The sequence below is a fragment of the Macaca thibetana genome, chromosome X (genome assembly GCF_024542745.1).
Source record: "Macaca thibetana thibetana isolate TM-01 chromosome X, ASM2454274v1, whole genome shotgun sequence".
NCBI lineage: Eukaryota > Metazoa > Chordata > Mammalia > Primates > Cercopithecidae > Macaca > Macaca thibetana.
The window spans coordinates 53482758-53503296 of record NC_065598.1 but is presented as its reverse complement, the minus strand read 5'-3'; the positions used below and the strand labels follow the sequence as shown (position 1 = coordinate 53503296).

The window sequence follows — 20539 nt, the reverse complement described above, 5'->3', positions numbered from 1 at the left end:
AGAGCCAGACTCCATCTCAAAAAAAAAAAAAAAAAAAAAAAGAAGTACTAACTAACTTTACTTTTTTTTTTTCTTTTTTTCTTTCTCTTTTTGAGATGGGGTCTCACTTTGTTGCCCAGGCTGGAGTGCAGTGGCATGATCTCGGCTTCCTGCAACCTCCACCTCCCTGGTTCAAGTGATTCTCCTGCGTCAGTCTCCCAAGTAGCTGGAATTACAGGCCCCCACCACCACGCCAGGCTAATTTTTGTGTTTTTAATAGAGATGGGGTTTCACCGTGTTGGCCAGGCTGGTCTCAAACTCCTGACCTCAGGTGATCCACCCACCTGAGCCTCCCAAAGTGCTGGGATTACAGGTGTGAGCCACCGCGCCTGGCCCAACTTTCCGTTTTTTCAAATCAGTCTTCAGTTTACCTCAGCAAATATATAATAACTTGCTCTGCCTTGATGAAAGAGTTTTTTGCCCTAGAGGAGGATATGGGATACAGAACAATTCAGTTCAGTAGAATATAGCAATGACCGAGATAGATGTTCAGTAGTAACACTGAGAAGGGGCATCTGACTTTAAGAGGGGTCAGACTTCCAAGAGGAGACAAATAGTTAACCAAGTGAAAAGGGGTGTGTGGGCTTTATGTTTCTCATGATCACTTTTTCTCTCACTTGCTAAAGGCATGGAAAAGAACAGACTGGTAGAGGATCCAAGGGACACAAAAAAGGAAATAAGCAAGTAAGTATGTTTTTTGAGATATTTAGCTTCTGTTTGATGCCTTTTGCCTTTTCAGCTAAACTACAAGAGATCACATCAGGCATGGAAACCTGAGCTGCTTAGGGGAGCTTCTCAACTCCTTCAGGCATTTGATTTCATTCTAATGGTATAGTGAGGGTTAGCCTGCCCCAAGCTGTTCCTACAGGGCTGCAGAGTCTTACCCTTTTCTGAGTGAGGCCACAACATAGAAACCAGGTACTGTGTCCTAAAGACCTCCTAGCATACTATGTGTAACATGCAGCCAGAAAGGGGCCAGAGTGATGCTAATAGTGAGACTGCCCATAGCCTGCCTGAGCTTCTGAGGGGCCACCAGATATGGTGGACTTTAAAAAATTGGACTTTTTTACCTTTGCTGAATATATGTGGCAGGAGCATTACCATTCTGCTTATTCTTTTTTTTTTTTTTGAGACGGAGTTTAGCTCCTGTTGCCCAGGCTGGAGTACAATGGCACGATCTCGGCTCACCACAACCTCTGCCTCCCAGGTTCAAGCGATTCTCCTACCTCAGCCTCCCGAGTAGCTGGGATTATAGGCATGCGCCACCACGCCTGGCTAATTTTGTATTGTTAGTAGAGATGGGGTTTCTCCATGTTAGTCAGGCTGGTCTCGAACTCCCGACCTCAGGCGATCCACTCACCTCTGCCTCCCAAAGTGCTGGGATTACAGGTGTGAGCCACCGCACCTGGCCTGCTTATTCTCAATGACTCAGAAATGTCTTGAACTTTCTCTCTGTCTTCTCTCTTTCTCTCTCTCTCTCTCTCTCTCTCTCTCGCTCTCTCTCGACAGGGTCTTACTCTGTCACTCAGGCAGGCTGGAGTGCAGTGGCACAATCACAGCTCACTGCAGCCTCTACCTCCTTGCCTCACGCAATCCTCGCAGCTCCGTCTCTTAAGTAGCTGGGACTACAGGTGTGCGCCACCACACCCTGCTAAGTTTTTCTTTTTTTTGAGACGGGAGTCTCGCTCTGCCACCCAGGCTGGAGTGCAGTGGCAAGATCTCACCTCACTGCAAGCTCCACCTCCCGGGTTCACACCATTCTCCTGCCTCAGCCTCCCAAGTAGCTGGGACTACAGGCGCCCGCCACCACACCCGGCTAATTTTTTGTATTTTTAGTAGAGATAGGGTTTCACCGTGTTAGCCAGGATGGTCTCTATCTCCTGACCTCGTGATCCGCCCACCTTGGCCCCCCAAAGTTTTTCTATTTTTTTTGTAGAGACAGTCTTACTTTGTTGCCCCAGGCTGGTCTCAAAGTCCTGGGCTCAAGTGATCCTCCAGCCTCTTAAAGTGCTGGGATTATAGGTGTGAGCCACTGCGCCCGGCCTTTAAACTTTCTTCTAATCCATGCCTTGAATTATATCACAGTTCCCACTGGTCCTCATTAGTTATGCCCCACTCCACCCAAATACAAACTAGAAGGACCTATTCTTATAGTGATCCAAAATATTGTAGTAGACTCAAGCTGCTGGGCTTCTTATAGTATAGCAGCTACCATTTCTTGAGTACCTACTTTCTACCAAGCCTCCTCTAGACATTCTACATGTAGTCTTTAATCCTGGGCAATTTTTTCATCAGTTCTCAATCCTAAATCTATTCTGTATACAGCCAGCCCTCACTGCATCCATGTTAATCCCCATCATCTAATGTTTCCTCAAAGAAGATAAATTTGCTTTAATGTTACTTTTAGCCAAAAGTGGAACTAGATAGTAAGTCTCCCATGCAAAGCATTTCATAATGCACTCCAAAGCTAGAGAACAGTGACTTTGGTAAAGCTTCTCACCTTTTTCTTGAAGCTGCTCAGTAAGGTAAAAAGGATGCACCTAGAAGGAAAGCTAATCACCAGATAGGCTCTCTCGTAAGACAGTATAGCCTTGGTAAATTCACCAGGATTCAGGGTCTGGTCATCAGACATACAGTCTGAAAAGCCTGATACTTTTGGTATAATAAGAGTAGATCTATCTCTTAGTGGTTGACTCACACTAACCAAGATCATAGAAATAGCTGTGTGAATATGGCTAAGGGGTGGGGGAAGAAGGGGTGAGAGATAAAGAACTGATTTACGATAAGAAATAGTTATCACAATGTATCACACATTTACTCTTCTAATCACTCTTACAAACACGTGAGCTCATTGAAACCACATAAATACCCTGTGAAGTATTTATTATTCTCCATTTTATTATTATTTTTTGAGACAGGGTCTCACTCTGTCACCCAAGCCAAAGTGCAGTGCACTGCAGCCTCAACCTCCCAGGCTCAAGCAAACTTCCCACCTCAGCCTCCTGAGTAGCTGGGACTACAGGGGTGAGCCACCACACTCAGCTAATTTTTAAATATTTTTTGTAGAGATGGGGTTTTGCCATGTTGCCCAGGCTGGTATCAAACTCTTGGCCTCAAGCTGGGCCTCCCAAAGTGCTGGGATTATAGGAATGAGCCACCGCACCTGGCCTGTTCCCCATTTTAAACAGGAGGAAATTGAGACTCAGAAGAATGAAGTATCTTGCCCCAAATTATCTATCAAGTCAGTGTCAGAATTGACATTACAGCCTGAGCTAACTGATTCCAAAGCCCTATGCTATGCTAATTCCAATATAGCATAACAACTCTAGTTGTTAGAGACAAGCATCAGACTCAGGTGTGGCTGACTCCAGCATACAGGCCTTTAACCATTACTACTAGAGCTTTCTTTATCTAAGGGCAAGCTACAAGAGAGGCCATGGTATCAGAAGTTTGCTTGGGGGCATGGAATCAGAACAATGATATTAGCTAGCTTTTTTTTTTTTAATGAGTCACGCAGGCTGGAGTGCAGTGTTGCAATCATAGTTTACTGCAGCCTCAAACCCCTGGGCTCAAGTGATCCTCCTACCTCAGCCTTCTGAGTAGCTGGGACTACAGGTGCACGCCACCATGGCCAGCTAATTTTTATATTTTTTGTAGAGACAAGGTTTCGCCATGTTGGCCAGACTGGTCTCGAACTCCTGAGCTCAGGTGATCAGCCTGCCTCGGCCTCCCAAAGTTCTGGGATTACAGGGATGAGCCTCTGTGCCCAGCCTTAGTGAGCATTTATTGAATTCTTACACTGTGCCAAACACACATGTTCTAAGTACTTTATATGTAGTGTCTCATTGAATCCTTACAGGAACCTACAAAGTAGATACTCTTATTCTATTTTACAGATGAGGCAAGTGAGAGAAAACAAGGGATGGTAGGTGATCTTAAGTTTCTCTTAGCTAAGATGGCTGCAGACACTGTTATCTGCTCTAGAGGTCACCTAGCCAAGGAAATCCTCATTTCAGCTTGGTTTATAGCAAGCCATCTTCTCTGGACAGAGCTGCTGCTGACTTCCTTTTTGACTCTTCTTTTTCTGTTTCAATCGGGACAGAAAAAGAAGAGTATGAGATAATTAATAAAATGTTCCAGCTTATTAAATCTGGTTACACTGTAATCTTGTCTTCCTGAGATTATTCCTAGGCCACAAGAGTTTTATATGTTCTTAAATTTTTTTTTTTTTTTTGTAATTTTATTTATTTTATTTATTTTTTGAGACAGAGTCTCGCTCTGTCGCCCAGGCTGGAGTGCAGTGGCGCGATCTCCACTCACTGCAAGCTCCGCTACCTCCCGGGTTCACACCATTCTCCTGCCTCAGCCTCCCTAGAAGCTGGGACTACAGGTGCCCGCCACCACGCCCGGCTAATTTTTTGTATTTTTAGTAGAGACGGGGTTTCACCGTGTTCGCCAGGATGGTCTCGATCTCCTGACCTCGTGATCCGCCTGCCTTGTCCTCCCAAAGTGTTGGGATTACAGGCGTGAGCCACCGCACCCGGCCTAATTTTACTTTTTTAAAAACAGTCTTGCTCCATCACCCAGGCTGGAGTGCAGTGGCGTGATGTCAGCTCACTGCAACCTCCGCCTCCTGGGTTCAAGTAATTGTCCTGCCTCAGCCTTCCAAGTAGCTGGGATTACAGGAATGCACCACCACACCCAGCAAATTTTTATATTTTTAGTAGTGACAGGGTTTCACCATATTGGCCTGGCTGGTCTTGAACTCCGGACCTCAGTTGATCTGCCTGCCTTGGCCTCCCAAAGTGCCCAGGCTGCAGTGCAGTGGCACGATCTTAGCTCACTGCAACCTCTGCCTCCCAGATTCAAGCGATTCTCCTGCTTCAGCCTCCCAAGTAGCTGGGATTACAGGTGCCCACCACCACACCCGGCTAATTTTTGTATTTTTAATAGAGACAGGGTTTCACCATGTTGGCCAGGCTGGTCTCGAACTCCTGGCCTCATGATCCGCCCGCCTCGGCCTTCCAAAGTGCAGGGATTACAGGTGTGAGACACTGCACCCAGCCAGGCCTGTTCTTAAATTTTTTTTTTTTTTTTTTTTTTTTTTTTTTTTGAGACAGAGTCTCGTGTCGCCAGGCTGGAGTACAGTGGCACGATCTCGGCTCACCCCAACCTCCGCCTCCTGGGTTCAAGCAATTCTCCTGCCTCAGCCTCCTGAGTAGCTGGGATTACAGGTGCCCGCTACCACATCCGGCTACTTTTTTTTGTATTTTTAGTAGAGACGGGGTTTCACCATGTTGATCAGGCTGGTCTTCAACCCCTGACCTTGTGATCCACCCGCCTCGACCTCCCAAAATTCTGGGATTACAGGCGTGAGCCACAGCGCCTGGCTGCCTGTTCTTAAATTCTTAAGTGACTTACTTGTAATGTTTTGATTTATTTGTTGACTCCTTCAGGTGGCTAATTCCATCCATTTGTATGGCTGTTACTAGTTTCATGTTATTTCCAGGTTGTTGGACAATACTTCACAGTAAGCCCCGTATTGTACAGACTTTGGAACCAAATGATCTTTGAATCTGGTTCTGCTACTTACTAGTTCTGTGACCTTGGGCAAGTTACTTAGCCTCTCTGCCCTAGTTTTCTCATCTATAAAATTGGAGAAATTGGTATCTATGTTGCAGAGTTGTTATATGAGGACTAAAAGTAAAGTCTTTGTACTTTTTTGAGCCTGTTCATGTTTTCTTTTTCTTTTCTTTTTTTTTTTTTTTAAGACAGGATCTCACTCTGTTGCCCAGGCTGGAATGCAGTGGTGCAATCATGACTCACTGCAGCCTGGACCTCCCAAGCTCAAGCGATCCTCCCACCTCAACCTCCCGGGTAGCTTGGACCACAGGTGCATGCCACCATGCCCAGCCAATTTTTGTAATTTTTGTAGACATGGGGTTCTGGTCTCAAACTCCTGAGTTCAAACAATCTGCCCGCCTTGGCCTCCTAGGAGCTTCAGTTTTCTTATCTGTAAAAGGAACAACAGGCCGGGCGCGGTGGCTCAAGCCTGTAATCCCAGCACTTTGGGAGGCCGAGGCGGGCGGATCACGAGGTCAGGAGATCGAGACCATCCTGGCTAACACGGTGAAACCCCGTCTCTACTAAAAATACAAAAAGAAATTAGCCGGGCGTGGTGGCGGGCGCCTGTAGTCCCAGCTACTCCGGAGGCTGAGGCAGGAGAATGGCGTGAACCCGGGAGGTGGAGCTTGCAGTGAGCCGAGATCGCGCCACTGCACTCCAGTCTGGGCGACAGAGCGAGACTCCGTCTCAAAAAAAAAAAAAAAAAAAAAAAAAAAAGGAACAACAGAGTATGTGGCATGTCCAACCACTTAGAAGCTGTTATTATTCCTAGCACCATTCATTAAGAGCCAGCACTGCACTACAAGGTAATGTAGTTCATATCATTAGCAATAGCTATCATGTTCCTGGGATTTAAAAAAACCAGGTGATTGTTTTTAGTTATGAAAGATTCTGTGGCTCATGCCTATAATCCCAGCACTTTGAGAGGCTGAGTTGCACAGATCACCTGAGGTCAGGAGTTCGAGACCAGCCTGACCAACATGGAGAAATCCCGTTTCTACTAAAAAACAAAATTAGCCAGGCATGGTGGCACATGCCTGTAATCCCAGCTACTTGGGAGGCTGAGGCAGGAGAATTGCTTGAACTCGGGAGGCAGAGGGGGTGAGCTGAGATCGTGCCACTACACTCCAGCCTGGGCAACAAGAGCGAAACTCTGTCTCAAAAAGAAAAGAAAGATTCTGTGGAATATTGCACATAGATCTTCTGTGTTTGTTTCCTTTTCTTTCATTTGCCTGTCCAGTTGTCAGCATTAGGCAGTGTTTCATGGCAGTTAAGAGAATAGACTTTAGGAGAGTAGAATCCTGGCCCCACGACTTTGTATCTGTGTCTCCTTAAGCAAGTTGCTTTAATCTTTCTGAGCCTCACCTTCCTCATCAGCAAATGGGGCATGATCATATCTACCATTTAGGATCCCCATAGTATTAGAAAAACATATTGTTAAGCTTTGTAAATAGTAGCAGCGTCAGCCAGGCGCAGTGGCTCACACCTGTAATCCCAGCACGTTGGGAGGCTGAGGCAGGCAGATGACCTGAGCTCAGGAGTTCAAGCCCAGTGTGGCCAACATGGTGAAACCCTGTCTCTACAAAAAATACAAAAATCAGCTGGATGTGGTGGTGCACGCATGTAGTCCCAGCTACTTGGAGCCGAGGTGGGAAGATGGCTTGAGCCCAGGAGGTCATGGCTGCAGTAAGCCAGGATTGCAGCACTGCACTCCAACTTGGGTGACAGAGCAAGACCCTGTATAAAAAAAAAGAAAAAGTGGCCGGGCGCGGTGGCTCAAGCCTGTAATCCCAGCACTTTGGGAGGCCGAGACGGGCGGATCATGAGGTCGGGAGATCGAGACCATCCTGGCTAATACGGTGAAACCCCGTCTCTACTAAAAAAATACAAAAAACTAGCCGGGCGAAGTGGCTGGCGCCTGTAGTCCCAGCTACTCGGGAGGCTGAGGCAGGAGAATGGCGTGAACCCGAGAGGAGGAGCTTGCAGTGAGCTGAGATCTGGCCACTGCACTCCAGCCTGGGTGACAGAGCAAGACTCCATCTCAAAAAAAAAAAAAAAAAAAAAAGAAAAAGTAGTTGTGTCATTATTATGTTGTCATTGCCATTGGATTTCAGTTGGGTCTATATGTTTTCACCCTAACTTCTCAAGATAATACCAGAATGTACTAGGTATCCGGCAGGGCGCAGTGACTCACACCTGTAATCCCAGCACTTTGGGAGGCTGAGGTAGGGAGATCAGTTAAGGCCAGGAGTTCGACACCAGCCTGGCCAACATGATGAAACCCCATCTCTACTAAAAATACAGAAGTTAGCCAGGCGTGGTGGTGGGCGCCTGTAAACCCAGCTACTCTCAGGAGGCTGAGGTGGGAGGATTGCTTGAACCTTGGAGGCAGGTTACAGTGAGCCGAGATTGCAGACTGCACCCCAGCCTGGGCGACAGAGCGAGACTCCATCTCAAAAAAAAAAAAAAAAAAAAAAAAAAGAATGTACTAGTTAGCAACCAGCTTGAGGTCTTCTGGTGTTTTCGAAGAACTGAAGCCGCTTTCTCAGGCTAGCTTATGAATATGCTTAGGAAGGGTCAGCCAGTCTGGATTCCCATTTCCACTGAGTATCTCTGTTTTTAACAGGGCTCTTCAGATGGAGTTTCTAAATCCCTGGAGCTTCATCAAGGTCGGTCTCGCTCCCAGGTAAATGGAAACAGTGGCGCATTGATCAAGGAAGAGAAGAGTGATTATCGTCTTCCAGCTCCATCACAATGTGCCTTATCCAGAGACAGCAACGAGTGTAATAATGGTAACCGCTACTTCCCTATGAAGAATAGGGAGAAGAACCACTTACAAGAGCAAAAGCTAGAAACTGTGGCACAACGGAAAGAGGATTGACAAGCTGAAGATGGCTTCACCAAACCAGGAAGAGGGAAAAACTTTTACTTTTCTGATTTTAGGCCCAAGCTAGAGGAGGATATAAATGCTTACCCTAGATTTCTCCAGGATTTTGGTGGGATGTCCTATTTTGTCCATCTTTTCCCCTTCCCTGCCTTTTTCTGGGACTCCAGATTCATTGGCTGTTTCTGGAGAAGTTCTGGTCAAAGATGAATGGCAGTAAGACTAGCTCCTAGTCTCAAATTGAATACATAGCACCAATAGTTTATTTATCTCCTCTGGGAGCCTAGTAAGGCAGTAGCTGTCAGAAATTGGGTGTCATCACATAAGGTTCTATAGAAGAGTTCCAGCTTTGGTTTTTCTGAGTATTTATAATGATACTCATTATCACAGACTTATATGGCAAACCTATGAGGTTGTGGGAACAGCTTTGGCTTCCTGAGGTTTTGTTGTTTTTGTTTTTTTTTTCTATGAAGTGGTATCCACCTCTTCTTCACTCCTTCTTCCAACTTACCTACCCCTGGATTTTGTACCACCACCTCTAGCTTTGGCCTGACAATCAGATAGGTAGATGTTTTCAGAAAAGTAAGGTAGTATTATTTTTTTTATACACTTCAAAAAAATTATCAATGGCCTTTGTACTGGAGGATTCAAGTGAATCAGAAAAGTACTGGGCAGATTTTTCCTGCCTCTCAACCAGTGCATTGTTTGTAAAATAGAAGATGTGGCACAGTTCATTCACTCCCTACTGCCCACACCATGAAAGGGTGGGAATCAGTGTAATGAACTTGAGTACGAAAGGGACTCAAAAGACTCTGTGTGTGTGTGTGTGTGTGTGTGTGTGTGTGTGTGCGCGCGCGCGCGTGTGCATGTGTGTGTGTGAATGTGTGGGTGGGTGTATATATGAATGTGTGTATATGCATACACATACCCTTTATATAAAGAGACAGATCTATTTATCTATACATATTTTATATATATGTGTGTGTATGTGTGTATATATGTGTGTATATATATACACATACATACACGGTGATATCCCAGAGGATTTACTCAATTTCCCAGAAATGCTTCCACTGCTATGGAGTGGAAGGTTTCAAAAGACCACACTTTAAATCTGAAATTCTTACTAAGTCACAGCCCATCACAATTATGAGAAGTTGGATGGGCTTCTCTAAATCAGACAAAAAGTACTTTCCAGAAATTGCCTGTTCAGAACAACAAACTCTTGGGTTGTTACAAGCTTTATCTTGAACAGAGCCCTCACATCCCATATGGTGAAAACAGGAGGTTGGAATGGGATTGGGCAGAGTTGGGCATTTCCTTATGAAGGTTTGGAGAGAAAAGGGGGGATGGGAGGTGACTACCATTTGAAAGGGCTTTCAGCCAATTTGGAGGAAATCTCTTCTGGAACTCCAGGGTCAAATTGGTTTCAGGCTAGAATTGATTGACATGAATCCCTGAAGGAGAGAGGACTAGCTTTGGAAAGATAGGGTAGGGAAGTGTGAGGAAACTATTTGATTTTACACGCCTAGATTGTTTCATTTGTTCATTGACATTCTGACTACTGGATCTTTTCATTTGCTTTGCAAGGAAGACTTTAGAGGACTCTGGCCTGGGCCTTGAGAAGAATTCTATTAAAAGATTCTCAGCCTCCTGTGTGACCAGGATTTGCCCAGGATAAAGAGGCTATTCCTCCTTGCTGGAGATAATCTTGAGACAACCTTGCATTTCCAGTTTCCCTCCTTGGACAGCCTAAGTATGAGGGAGGGAAACATGGCTTGCAATAAATTAGCATTATGTCTTCATTCAGGAATTGAGGCTTCCAGCCTCACATACCTCCTTTTGGGCTTTGTGATATTCTTGCCCAAGAAGTACCATTTCTACAGAAATACAACTGACTAATCTTCTAGCAGGGTTCTTTTTGAAAAACCCCATGCACCTTAATCCACAGCAGGTCCTTGGTGATTTTTGCCCAGACAACCAGAAGGCTATTTGCTTACTGCCCACTTACACTGACCAGATCATAGGAAATTGAAAACAGTGTCAGACTATTTAGTTCTAGTCTGTCCCAGATTAAGAGAAGCCATGATTTTCATGGGGAGGGAGCCCTGGAATGCCTTGACCCCTGCCCACATACTTCTTACATAAACCAAAGAAAGATGACAAGAGTGTACTTTGAACCAGACAGAAGTAGAAACAAAGTATACAAAAACCTCCTCTTTGGAATCAGCTCCCCTAATGTGGTACCCCTTCTTCTCTTGGACCTGCCCAACCTTTCACAACATCTTGAAGGTAGGACTTCTACATCCAGCAAAGGAAGGGATAGTAGTAAATTTACATGGCTTGGAATTTTCTTTCTGGAGCCACCGAGGGATGAATCCTTTGGAGCTCTAAAAGCAACCAGCATCACTGAGCTGTGAGATAACCTATATCTCCATTTTCTAATAGGAAGCACTTGGACTTAAAATTGCTAAGGTACTGTTTGCAGTTGCTGTTTCTGTGCATCTTGAATCTATCTGACACAATCAGATGACAGTATTGTTAACTCTCACACCATTAAGAAAATTTCTTACTTTGTAGGCATTCACTGTGAGAGGTAAAATTGCTGCTTTGGCAGGGATGATTCCAGTTTGCCAAAAGGCTTTTCTTCCTTCCACAACCTTTTTCCCCTAGCCCAGGGTGAAACAAGTGGGTCATCTCCAACCTTGATTTTTATTTGGATTCAGTATTTTGGGTTCGGAAGGTTACAAGAAAGAACCATAAATGGCCATATTCCTAGATTTTTATTTATCTGACAAAATATACAACTTAGAAGCTAGGAAAACTAAGGTTCATTCCTGGGAGATGAACTTTTTCTAATTGGAGGACAAATTGTGGAAGGTGGGGTCTGATCTTTGCTGCACCACTTGAAGAGACTGTCATCCTTCACTTGAGGTTCCGTTTCTAGCTGTGATGTGACCTCTCTTGAACAAAGTCATTTGGGAACCCCCAGAAATGACCCCTTTACATTGTAGGACCATAAGCAAAACACTCTGGTTGTGTATAGTCACTGATCCCCAAGGACTTGCAGTTTTTTATTTCTGCTGGTGTGTCTTGGGATCAGCTTATAACTCCTACTCTTAGTCAGTGACCAGTCCAGTGTGGTCTGGACCAGGCCTGACAAACTTCTGCTCACTTGCATCATTTTCATTCTGAGCCAGTAGGACTTTGGGTAGACTTTAAAGCCCAAGAATTGGTACTCGCTTTGGCTAGTGACATTTGATATTTGTCTCCATCTTGATTTCTGACATTGTTGGCCAAGTCACATTAACTTTTTTTGATCACTGAGAAAAACAGTCGAACAAGGCATTACGGAGGGTGGTTGAGATGGAGGGTGGGGGGCAGGAGTGCTTATGTAGGGTAGAAGGAATGTGGGGGTAGCTGTTTGGTTATGGTGATCCAGTCCTTTGGAACCTTACAAGGCTCCTGTGGGCATGTCAGTGTTACCATTACAGCCTCTACGACCCACCCACCTTTGAAAAGTCAGTACAAGTAGACCACAGTTTAAAGTAGTTAGTATAATTCTACTAAGGTTTAATCATTATACTTGTTCACTTCCTGATGCATATTTCCTAAATATGCTTGGGGTTTGGGGTAGGGGGTTGAGTTTTCACTGTTCATTGCGTGTCATCTTATATTTTTTCCATCCTGTGACTTTGGCATCTTATTCGACTTTCTATTTTCTTTTCCCTTGGCTTATTGCAGTAGTCTGCTGGTGCAGGTAGAGAGCTCAGTGCACCTATTCCCCTGTTACTGCTAATTATCTTGAATATTGTCAGAGGTTATTTTGATGTTCTAAGAATATAAAGTCATTTTTTACAAAATCATCTTTTCCAGGTTAAAAGCAAAATAAAAAAATCTCCTGTGCTAGGGTGCCCATTTCAGCTTTTGACATTGCCCCTGTACTTTTATAGATGCTCTTTTTGTCCGTGTTGGTAGTAACTAATGACTAGTGAATTTTCATGTAAATGAAGCAAAATAAATATTTCAGATTTTATTAATCTCTCATAACCCGGCCAAATCTGATGACTTCATTTTAATTGCTTCCCAGAAGGCACTTCCCCTTCTACCTTCTATTCTATTCTATTCTATTCTATTCTATTCTATTCTATTCTATTCTATTCTATTCCTAATCTGTTCTGTTCTGTTTTTAGAATAACACACTAGGTAAAGAAACTTTAACTGCAAGGAGTCAGTGACTTTTAGTGCTCCCTGATAAATGATGTTATTGACAAAAGTAAAAAATTATTTCATTGTTTTTTTCCTGTATTACTATCTCCTCTCCTGTGCTCTTGACAGTGTGTTTAGTGGATGGATAATACGTATTTCTCTTTCCCATTCCCAGATTCCAAATTCCCTGCCTTTTTGGCCCACCTCACCACAAAAGCTCCATAGTTTATTAATGTAAGTTTGAATGGATGCTTCTTTAGGGAAACTGCAGGAGTTAATGGAAGAGTTTCAGAAAGGAATGAGAATGCCTCAGGAGTTGTTCTGTGATGGAAATTGGTCTGTTGTTCTGTTAATGCGGATGGAAAGAAACTTACAACGCTCAATAAAAATCTATTCTTTTAGTAAAAAATTGTGAAATAATTTTGGGTGTGTGAAGTTTGATTTCTTTTCCCATCTCTGGATCCCTTTCTGCAAATGGGGGATATACTTGTCTCAATTCAGAAGTGTTGCACAGAGATTTAGGAGTCTATCTGTATAATATCAGGGCAAGAGACCAAGTACAAGAATCATCAAAAGGTAGAGCCTATTTAGCCTCCTGGTTAACTTCTTTATTTGGATGTCCTAAAGGCACCTTTGTCTTGACATTTCCCAAACTGAACCCATCTTTCTGCGGAAGCCTGTGCCTCTCCATCAGTGACACTACTTTCTACTCAACTGCCTAAACCACAAACTGACCTGGGAGTGAACTCTCTTAGACTTGTTCCTCACTTCTCAAATCCAATTGATGAAAACATCTGTTGATAACACTCAACCATTTTTCTATTTCTCACATCTGTTTCCTCTTTTCTGTCCTGGCTCCTGTGGCTTAGCGGAGGCCTCATCATGTCTTACTAGACTGTTGCAGTTGTTTCCCATCTTACTCCTTAACTAGGCAATTTTAAGCAACATTTTGTGTCTAAGTGTATATACCTTTTTCCAGTGAAAGGGCCCATACCTTTTTTCAGGTTCTTAAAGGAATCTATGACACAAAAGGATGGTAAGAACCATTGCTTTAATCCACCGTGCTTAGTAGCTTCTAGAGTAAAGTGTCCCTCTAACATGCTACTCCCCCAACTCCACGGTCCCTTCATGATCTGGCCCCTGACCACATCTCAGCTCATTTACTACCTCCGTACTCCAGCCATAATAAAATGCATCCCATACACATTAAGCTGTCAATATCCATTTCTTCTCATTTGCTTGTACCATTGCTAAAATTCCTTTCTCCCTTTGTTTCTGGTGCAGACTCAACTTATTCCCCCAAGATTCAGCTCATGTCTTTATGATTCTTTTTCTGATCCCCAACTCGGTGATGAGTACAGACTCATCACAGCCAGCCCCTCTAGTGCTTTCCTGCATCTTTGCCCCTAGATTACACTTGTGAGCAGTGACTGTGCTTGACCATCTCTGTGTTCTTGGCACCTACTGCACAGCATGCACTTAATAAATGTTTGATGAATAAGTCGAGGACACCTAAAACACTTTTGAATAGGTCCTTTGGTACAAAGCAGATTTCAGACTCAAGGCAGAGGATATGTTGGTGGCAAAAATTCAGTAAGATTGAGTATGAGGTTTCAGCCCTGGATGGTATTCACTTAAATGTGTTTTAAAATTGAGCTCTGAGTCACCTTTGAGCCAAAGCGAGATGCCTTGAGCAGAGTCTGAAGCCAGGACTCTAGGGCATTCTTTACTGCTTCTGCCCAGTGACTGTAGCTGGGCTTGGCCTCTCTAACCACTTTGTGCCTTGTGTGTACAGATTCTAAAAGGAAACAGCTGAGCCTCAAGATGAACATTAGAGGCCTGCTGAAGCTTGTAAACACTTTATCCTTAAATGAAAAATTATTTATAACATCTTTTGTCTTATATGGGTTCATTATAGCTACAGATGTCTTTTCCTGGCCTTTGATCTTTGAGTGTTGGGATGGTGAAAACTTAACAGTAGGAAATCTTTAGCATTTGGCTTTTTAAAATGACCATTTATTGTGGAACTATTAGGTACCAGGCATAGTACTAAACTCTCATACATTATTTCTTATCCTTAAACAACTCTCCAAAGTATGATCCCTACTTTACATATGAGCAAACGGATTGAGTGGTGCCCAAGTTCACACACAGCTAATAAGTAATAAACCCCAGGTTGTAAATGTAAGTCTGTTTTGACTTAGATAACTCATTTCTGCCTCCCCAGCATTCCTTCCTTATTCTGGCAATTAAGCCCAGTTTTCTCCTTTGGGGGAAGTGGCCATCTATCTTGGGGTAGAGTTGGGTTGACCATATGGCTTCATCTCCCCCAGCACAGGGATGGAGGGGTAGGTGACCCAAGCAGGGCCAATTGTAGTGCTTTTTCATGGAGTTGAGGGAGAAAGTTACAAAGAATGAAAATATCCCTTTTAAGATTACAAGCATTAGGAATAATGTGAGCCTGGAGCACTGCCTTCTGTTTACATCTTCCACAACTAGCCTTTATTGCATGTGAAAAATATGAAAATTCCATAACAATTTAATAGCAGATACACAAAGGCATCTATTGAGGGCCTACAATGTGCAAGGGAGAGAGTTCTAGACACTCTGTGTACATTTTCATTATTCAGTCCTTATACATGTATAATTTCTAACTTGAGAAAAGGAGAATGTATCAGTCAGGATAGGCTAGGTTTTGCTGCAATGATAACCCCCAAATCTCAGTAATTTAACAAAAGTATACTTATTGCTCATATGTCCAACAGGGATTGACAGCAGAACTCTGTTCATGCATGGTGACTGGTGAACACTAATAGACTAGTAGAAATTCCATCACCGCCAGGCGCGGTGACTCACACCTGTAATCCCAGCACTTTGGGAGGCCAAGGCGGGCAGATCACCTGAGGTCGGGAGTTCGAGACCAGCCTGACCAACATGGAGAAACCCTGTCTCTACTAAAAATACAAAATTAGCCCGGCATGGTGGCGCATGCCTGTAATCCCAGCTACTAGGGAGGGTGAGGCAGGAGAATCACTTCAACGTGGGAGGCGGAGGTTGCAGTGAGCCGAGATCGCGCCAGTGCACTACCGCCTGGGCAACAAGAGCGAAACTCTGTCTCAAAAAAAAAGAACCAAAAAAATCCATTACCAAGACTCTACTTTTTTTTTTTGAGTTGCTCTCTTTTTTTGCCCAGGCTAGAGTGCAGTGCAATGGCATGATCTCAGCTCACTGCAGCGTCTGCCCCCCAGGTTCAAGTGATTCTCCTGACTTAGCCTCCTGAGTAGCTGGGATTACAGGCGTGCACCACCACACCCAGCTAATTTTGTATGAGTAGAGACGGGGTTTCACCATGTTGACCAGGCTGGTCTTGAACTCCTGACCTCAGGTAATCCGCCAGCCTCAGCCTCCCAAAGTACTAGGATTACAGGCATAAGCCACTGTGACTGGTCACCAACACTCTACTTTCAAGGATCATTTCCATAGTTTGTTACTAGAGAAGTCTCTGAATATGTAGAGCATCAATGTGTTAAATAAAAAAAGTTCCATCACTGAGTCAGGGGAAGGCATATGACCAAAATATACCTTGGCTCTTAAAGCTTAGAGTGTCACAGATCACTTCTCTCTTTTCATTGCCCAAAGCAAGCCACATGGTTGCAGCTAATTTTATAGAGGTGGAAAAATACAATTGTACTATGTGCCTGAATGGGGATAAAACTGGTTAAGTTTGGTGACTCACAATGACAGCATCACAGGAAGAAATAGTCCATTTCTGGGTAGACTTAATTCATCACTTTTGGTTGGTACCCATTACTTAACCATTTGAGACCTTCAGTCTAAAATTTGGAATGTAATAGCTAAACATTCATTCCCATTTCAGTGTTTCAGTAGGGGTTCTCTGCATGTGGTTGGAGGTGAACATAATCTGGTGGTAATACAAGCACTGAGCTTAGTCCCTGTAGCCCACCCTATGGGGTGGTTGTGAGGATTAAATGTGTATGCAAAGGGCCTGGCATACACTACAGCCTAGATAAATGTTAGCTGTTGTGGGTTAGGGAAGAAATGGTAGTAGATGAAAGACTTATGTACACTCCCAGTCCTGACTTCCCACATTCCTTCCCATTCTGCAGTCTGGCATCAGCCCTCCCCATCTGAATGTGGCTGCTTCCAAAGGTGACCTGTGTGCTCTCAGTCATGAAGTTCAGGGTTTCCCTACAGGCCTTATCTTGCTGAGGTCTTCCATACCAATATGATCCTGCAAAACAACCCATTTACTGAAATTGACTTCCCTGACACTTCTCTCTTGTTTCTCTTAATTTTTGGACTACCTAAAAATATATGTAATATTTGATAAATACAAAAGGATATATGTAACATACATTATGAAATTCAATAATAAAATGAACACTCAAACCCACCGCCTAACCTAATTATGATCCCATCTCTCTACCTTCCCCAGAGGTAATCAGTGTCTTGATTTTATTTTATTTTTATTTTGAGACAGAGTCTTGCTCTGTTGCCCAGGCTGGAGGGCAGTGGCGTGATCTCAGCTCATTGCAACCTCCACCTCCTGGGTTCAAGCGATTCTCATGCCTCAGCCTCTTGAGTACCTGGGACTACAGGCGCCCACCACCATGCCTGGCTAATTTTGTATTTTTAGTAGAGATGGGGTTTCACCATATTGGCCAGGCTGGTCTCAAACTAATGACCTCAAGTGATCCGCCTGCCTCAGCCTCATAAAATGCTGGGATTACCGGCATGAGCCACTGTACCCGTACTTAAATGTGATATCTCATTCCTACCCCTCCATTGTTTCCTATACTCCATCCTCCTCCAGCTTGATTATCTTATCTCTGATTAATGTCACCATTATCCTCATAGTCACCCAAGCCACAAACCTCAGTCATCCCAGATTCTTTCCTCATCCACAAGCTCAAACATTCTGCTTCTGCAGTGTCTCATATCAGCCCCTCTTCATTTTCATGGCTCCTCCCCATCTTACTTCTTCCTCTACTCCTTCTTTTTTCCTGCCATTCGAAGTGTGATAAGTGATTCAGCAACATTAGCATCACCTGGAAACCTAATAGAAATGCAGACTATTGGCCGGGTGTGGTGGTTCACGCCCATAATCCCAACACTGAGAGGCCGACGCGGGTGGATCACTCGAGGTCAGGAGTTCAAGACCACCCTGGCCAACATGGTGAAACCCTGTCTCTACTAAAACTACAAAAAAATTAGGCGTGGTGGCGCATGACTGTCATCCCAGCTGCTCAGGAGGCTGAAACACGAGAATCGCTTGAACCCAGGAGGCAGAGGTTGCAGTGAGCCAAGATCGTGCCACTGCACTCCAGCCTGGGCAACAGAGTGAGATTCTGCCTCAAAAAAAAAAAAAAAATGCAGACTATTGGGCCCTACCTCAGATCTACTCAGTCAGATTCTGCATTTTTTTTTTTTTTGAGACAGAGTCTCGCTCTGTTGCCCAGGCTGGAGTGCAGTGGCACGATCTTGGCTCACTGCAGGCTCCGCCTCCCAGGTTCACACCATTCTCCCGCCTCAGCCTCCCAAGTAGCTGGGACTACAGGTGCCCACCGCCATGCCCGGCTAATTTTCTGTATTTTTAGTAGAGACGGGGTTTCACCGTTTTCTGTATTTTTAGTAGAGACGGGGTTTCACCGTGTTAGCCAGGATGGTCTCGATTTCCTGACCTCATGATCTGCCCGCCTCGGGCTCCCAAAGTGTTGGGATTACAGGCGTGAGCCACTGCGCCCGGCCAGAATCTGCATTTTAACAAGATTCCTGTATAACTCATATGCACATTAAAGTATAACAGGCTGTCATGGTTGCTCATGCCTGTAATCCTTGCACTTTGGGAGGCTGAGGCAGGAGGATTGCTCAAGGCCAGGAGTTCAAGACTAGTCTGGGCAACATAGTGAGACCTCATCCTCTAAAAAAAAAAAAGAAGCTGGGTATGGTGGTGCACGCCTGTAGTTCTACTCGGGAGAATGAGGTGGGAGGATCGCTTGAGCCCAGGAGGTCGAGGCTGCAGTGAGCCATGACAGCTCCACTGCACTCTAGCCTGGGTGACAGAGCAAGACCATGTCTCTGAAATAAACAAATACAGTAAAATAAGCAGTACCCTAGTTGAGTCTCAATCTGGATAGCTGTAAGTCTTCACCAGTTTATAACCTATGCCCCCTTGTCAGTGCCACTCGAGCCTGGCTGCATATCAGAATACCTCAGGAATCTTTTTCATTTATCTTTTCATGATTTATAACATTTACTAGTTGTTTTTCAATATAGAAATACCAAGAAGAGGCCAGACGTGGTGGTTCATGCCTGTAATCCCAGCACTTTGGGAATGCAAGGCAGGCAGATCGCCTGAGGTCAAGAGTTCAAACCAGCCTGGTCCACATGGTGAAACCCCATCTCTGCTAAAAATACAAAAATTAACCAAGCGTGGTGGCGCCTGCCTGTAATCCCAGTTACTTAGGAGACTGAGGCAGGTCAATCACTTAAACCTAGGAGGCGGAGGTTGCAGTGAGCTGAGATGGCGCCACTGCACTCCAGCCTGGGTGACAGAGCCAGACTCCGTCTCAAAAAAAAAGACCAGCCAGACGCAGTGGCTCACGCCTGCAATCCCAGCATTTTGGGAGGCAGAGGCGGGCGGATCGCGAGGTCAGGAGATTGAGATCATCCTAGCTAACACGGTGAAACTCCATCTCTACTAAAAATACAAAAACTTAGCCAGGCGTGGTGGCGGGCATCTGTAGTCCCAGCTACTCGGGAGGCTGAGGCAGGAGAATGGTGTGAACCTGGGAGACGGAGCTTGCAGTGAGCAGAGATCACGCCACTGCACTCCAGCCTGGGTGACAGAGCGAGACTCTGTCTCAAAAACAAAAACAAAAAAGAAATACAAAGAAGGAACTTTAAATTGGCCCATGCCTTACCCAGGTAGCTCCAAATGACATATATTTTTTAAATTATTTGTTTGTTTATTTTGTAGAGATGGGGTGGGTCTCTTTATGTTGCCCAGACTGGTATCAAACTCCTGGCCTCAAGTGATCCTCCTACCTTGGCCTCCCAAAGTGGTGGGACTAGAGGTGTGAGACTATTATTATTATTATTATTATTATTATTATTATTATTATTATTTGAGGTAGGGTCTCATTCTGTCACCCAGACTGGAGTGCAGAGGCACGATCATGGCTCACTGCAGCCTCGACCTCCCTGCACCCAGGTGATCCTCCCACCTCAGCCTCCCGAGTAGCTGGGAATACAGAAACCAGCCACTATGGCTGGCTAATTTTTTTTATTTTCTGTAAAGATAGGGTCTCCCCATGTTGCCCAGGCTGGTCTCAAACTCCTGGGCTCAAGTAATCCTCCTGCCTCAGCTCCCCAAAGTTCTGAGATTACAGGCATGAGCCACCACACCCCACCTGTATTTAATAATTTTTTTTGGCCGGGCGCGGTGGCTCAAGCCTGTAATCCCAGCACTTTGGGAGGCCGAGACGGGCGGATCACGAGGTCAGGAGATCGAGACCATCCTGGCTAACACAATGAAACCCCGTCTCCACTAAAAAATACAAAAAAATTAGCCGGGCGTGGTGGCGGCGCCTGTAGTCCCAGCTACTCGGGAGGCTGAGGCAGGAGAATGGCGGGAACCCGGGAGGCGGAGCTTGCAGTGAGCCGAGATCGCGCCACTGCACTCCAGTCTGGGCGACAGAGCGAGACTCCGCCTCAAAAAAAAAAAAAAAAAAAAATTTTTTTAATCAAAACCATTCTTTT

General features: G+C 44.7%; 4 protein-coding genes across 33 annotated transcripts in view; 2 read left to right on the top strand and 2 right to left on the bottom strand.

Annotated features, from left to right (window-relative positions):
• Positions 1-13177, top strand: part of FAM120C (family with sequence similarity 120C) — a 120946-nt gene extending 107769 nt beyond the window's left edge. For both annotated transcript variants that reach the window (XM_050776857.1, XM_050776856.1), the window contains 2 exons: positions 666-723; positions 8291-13177. In XM_050776857.1, coding sequence (XP_050632814.1) covers positions 666-723; positions 8291-8354 — 122 coding nt within the window. In that variant the 3' untranslated portion in view covers positions 8355-13177. The remainder of the gene's footprint in view (positions 1-665; positions 724-8290) is intronic.
• GNL3L (G protein nucleolar 3 like) overlaps positions 1-18949 on the bottom strand; it is a 517777-nt gene extending 498828 nt beyond the window's left edge. The window contains exon 1 of the mRNA XM_050776921.1: positions 18946-18949. The gene's annotated coding sequence lies outside the window, so the exon portion shown is untranslated. The remainder of the gene's footprint in view (positions 1-18945) is intronic.
• The window catches only part of TSR2 (TSR2 ribosome maturation factor), a 1158091-nt gene that overhangs the window by 371772 nt on the left and 765780 nt on the right, over positions 1-20539 (bottom strand). The window lies entirely within an intron of this gene.
• Positions 1-20539, top strand: part of HUWE1 (HECT, UBA and WWE domain containing E3 ubiquitin protein ligase 1) — a 650778-nt gene that overhangs the window by 107458 nt on the left and 522781 nt on the right. The window lies entirely within an intron of this gene.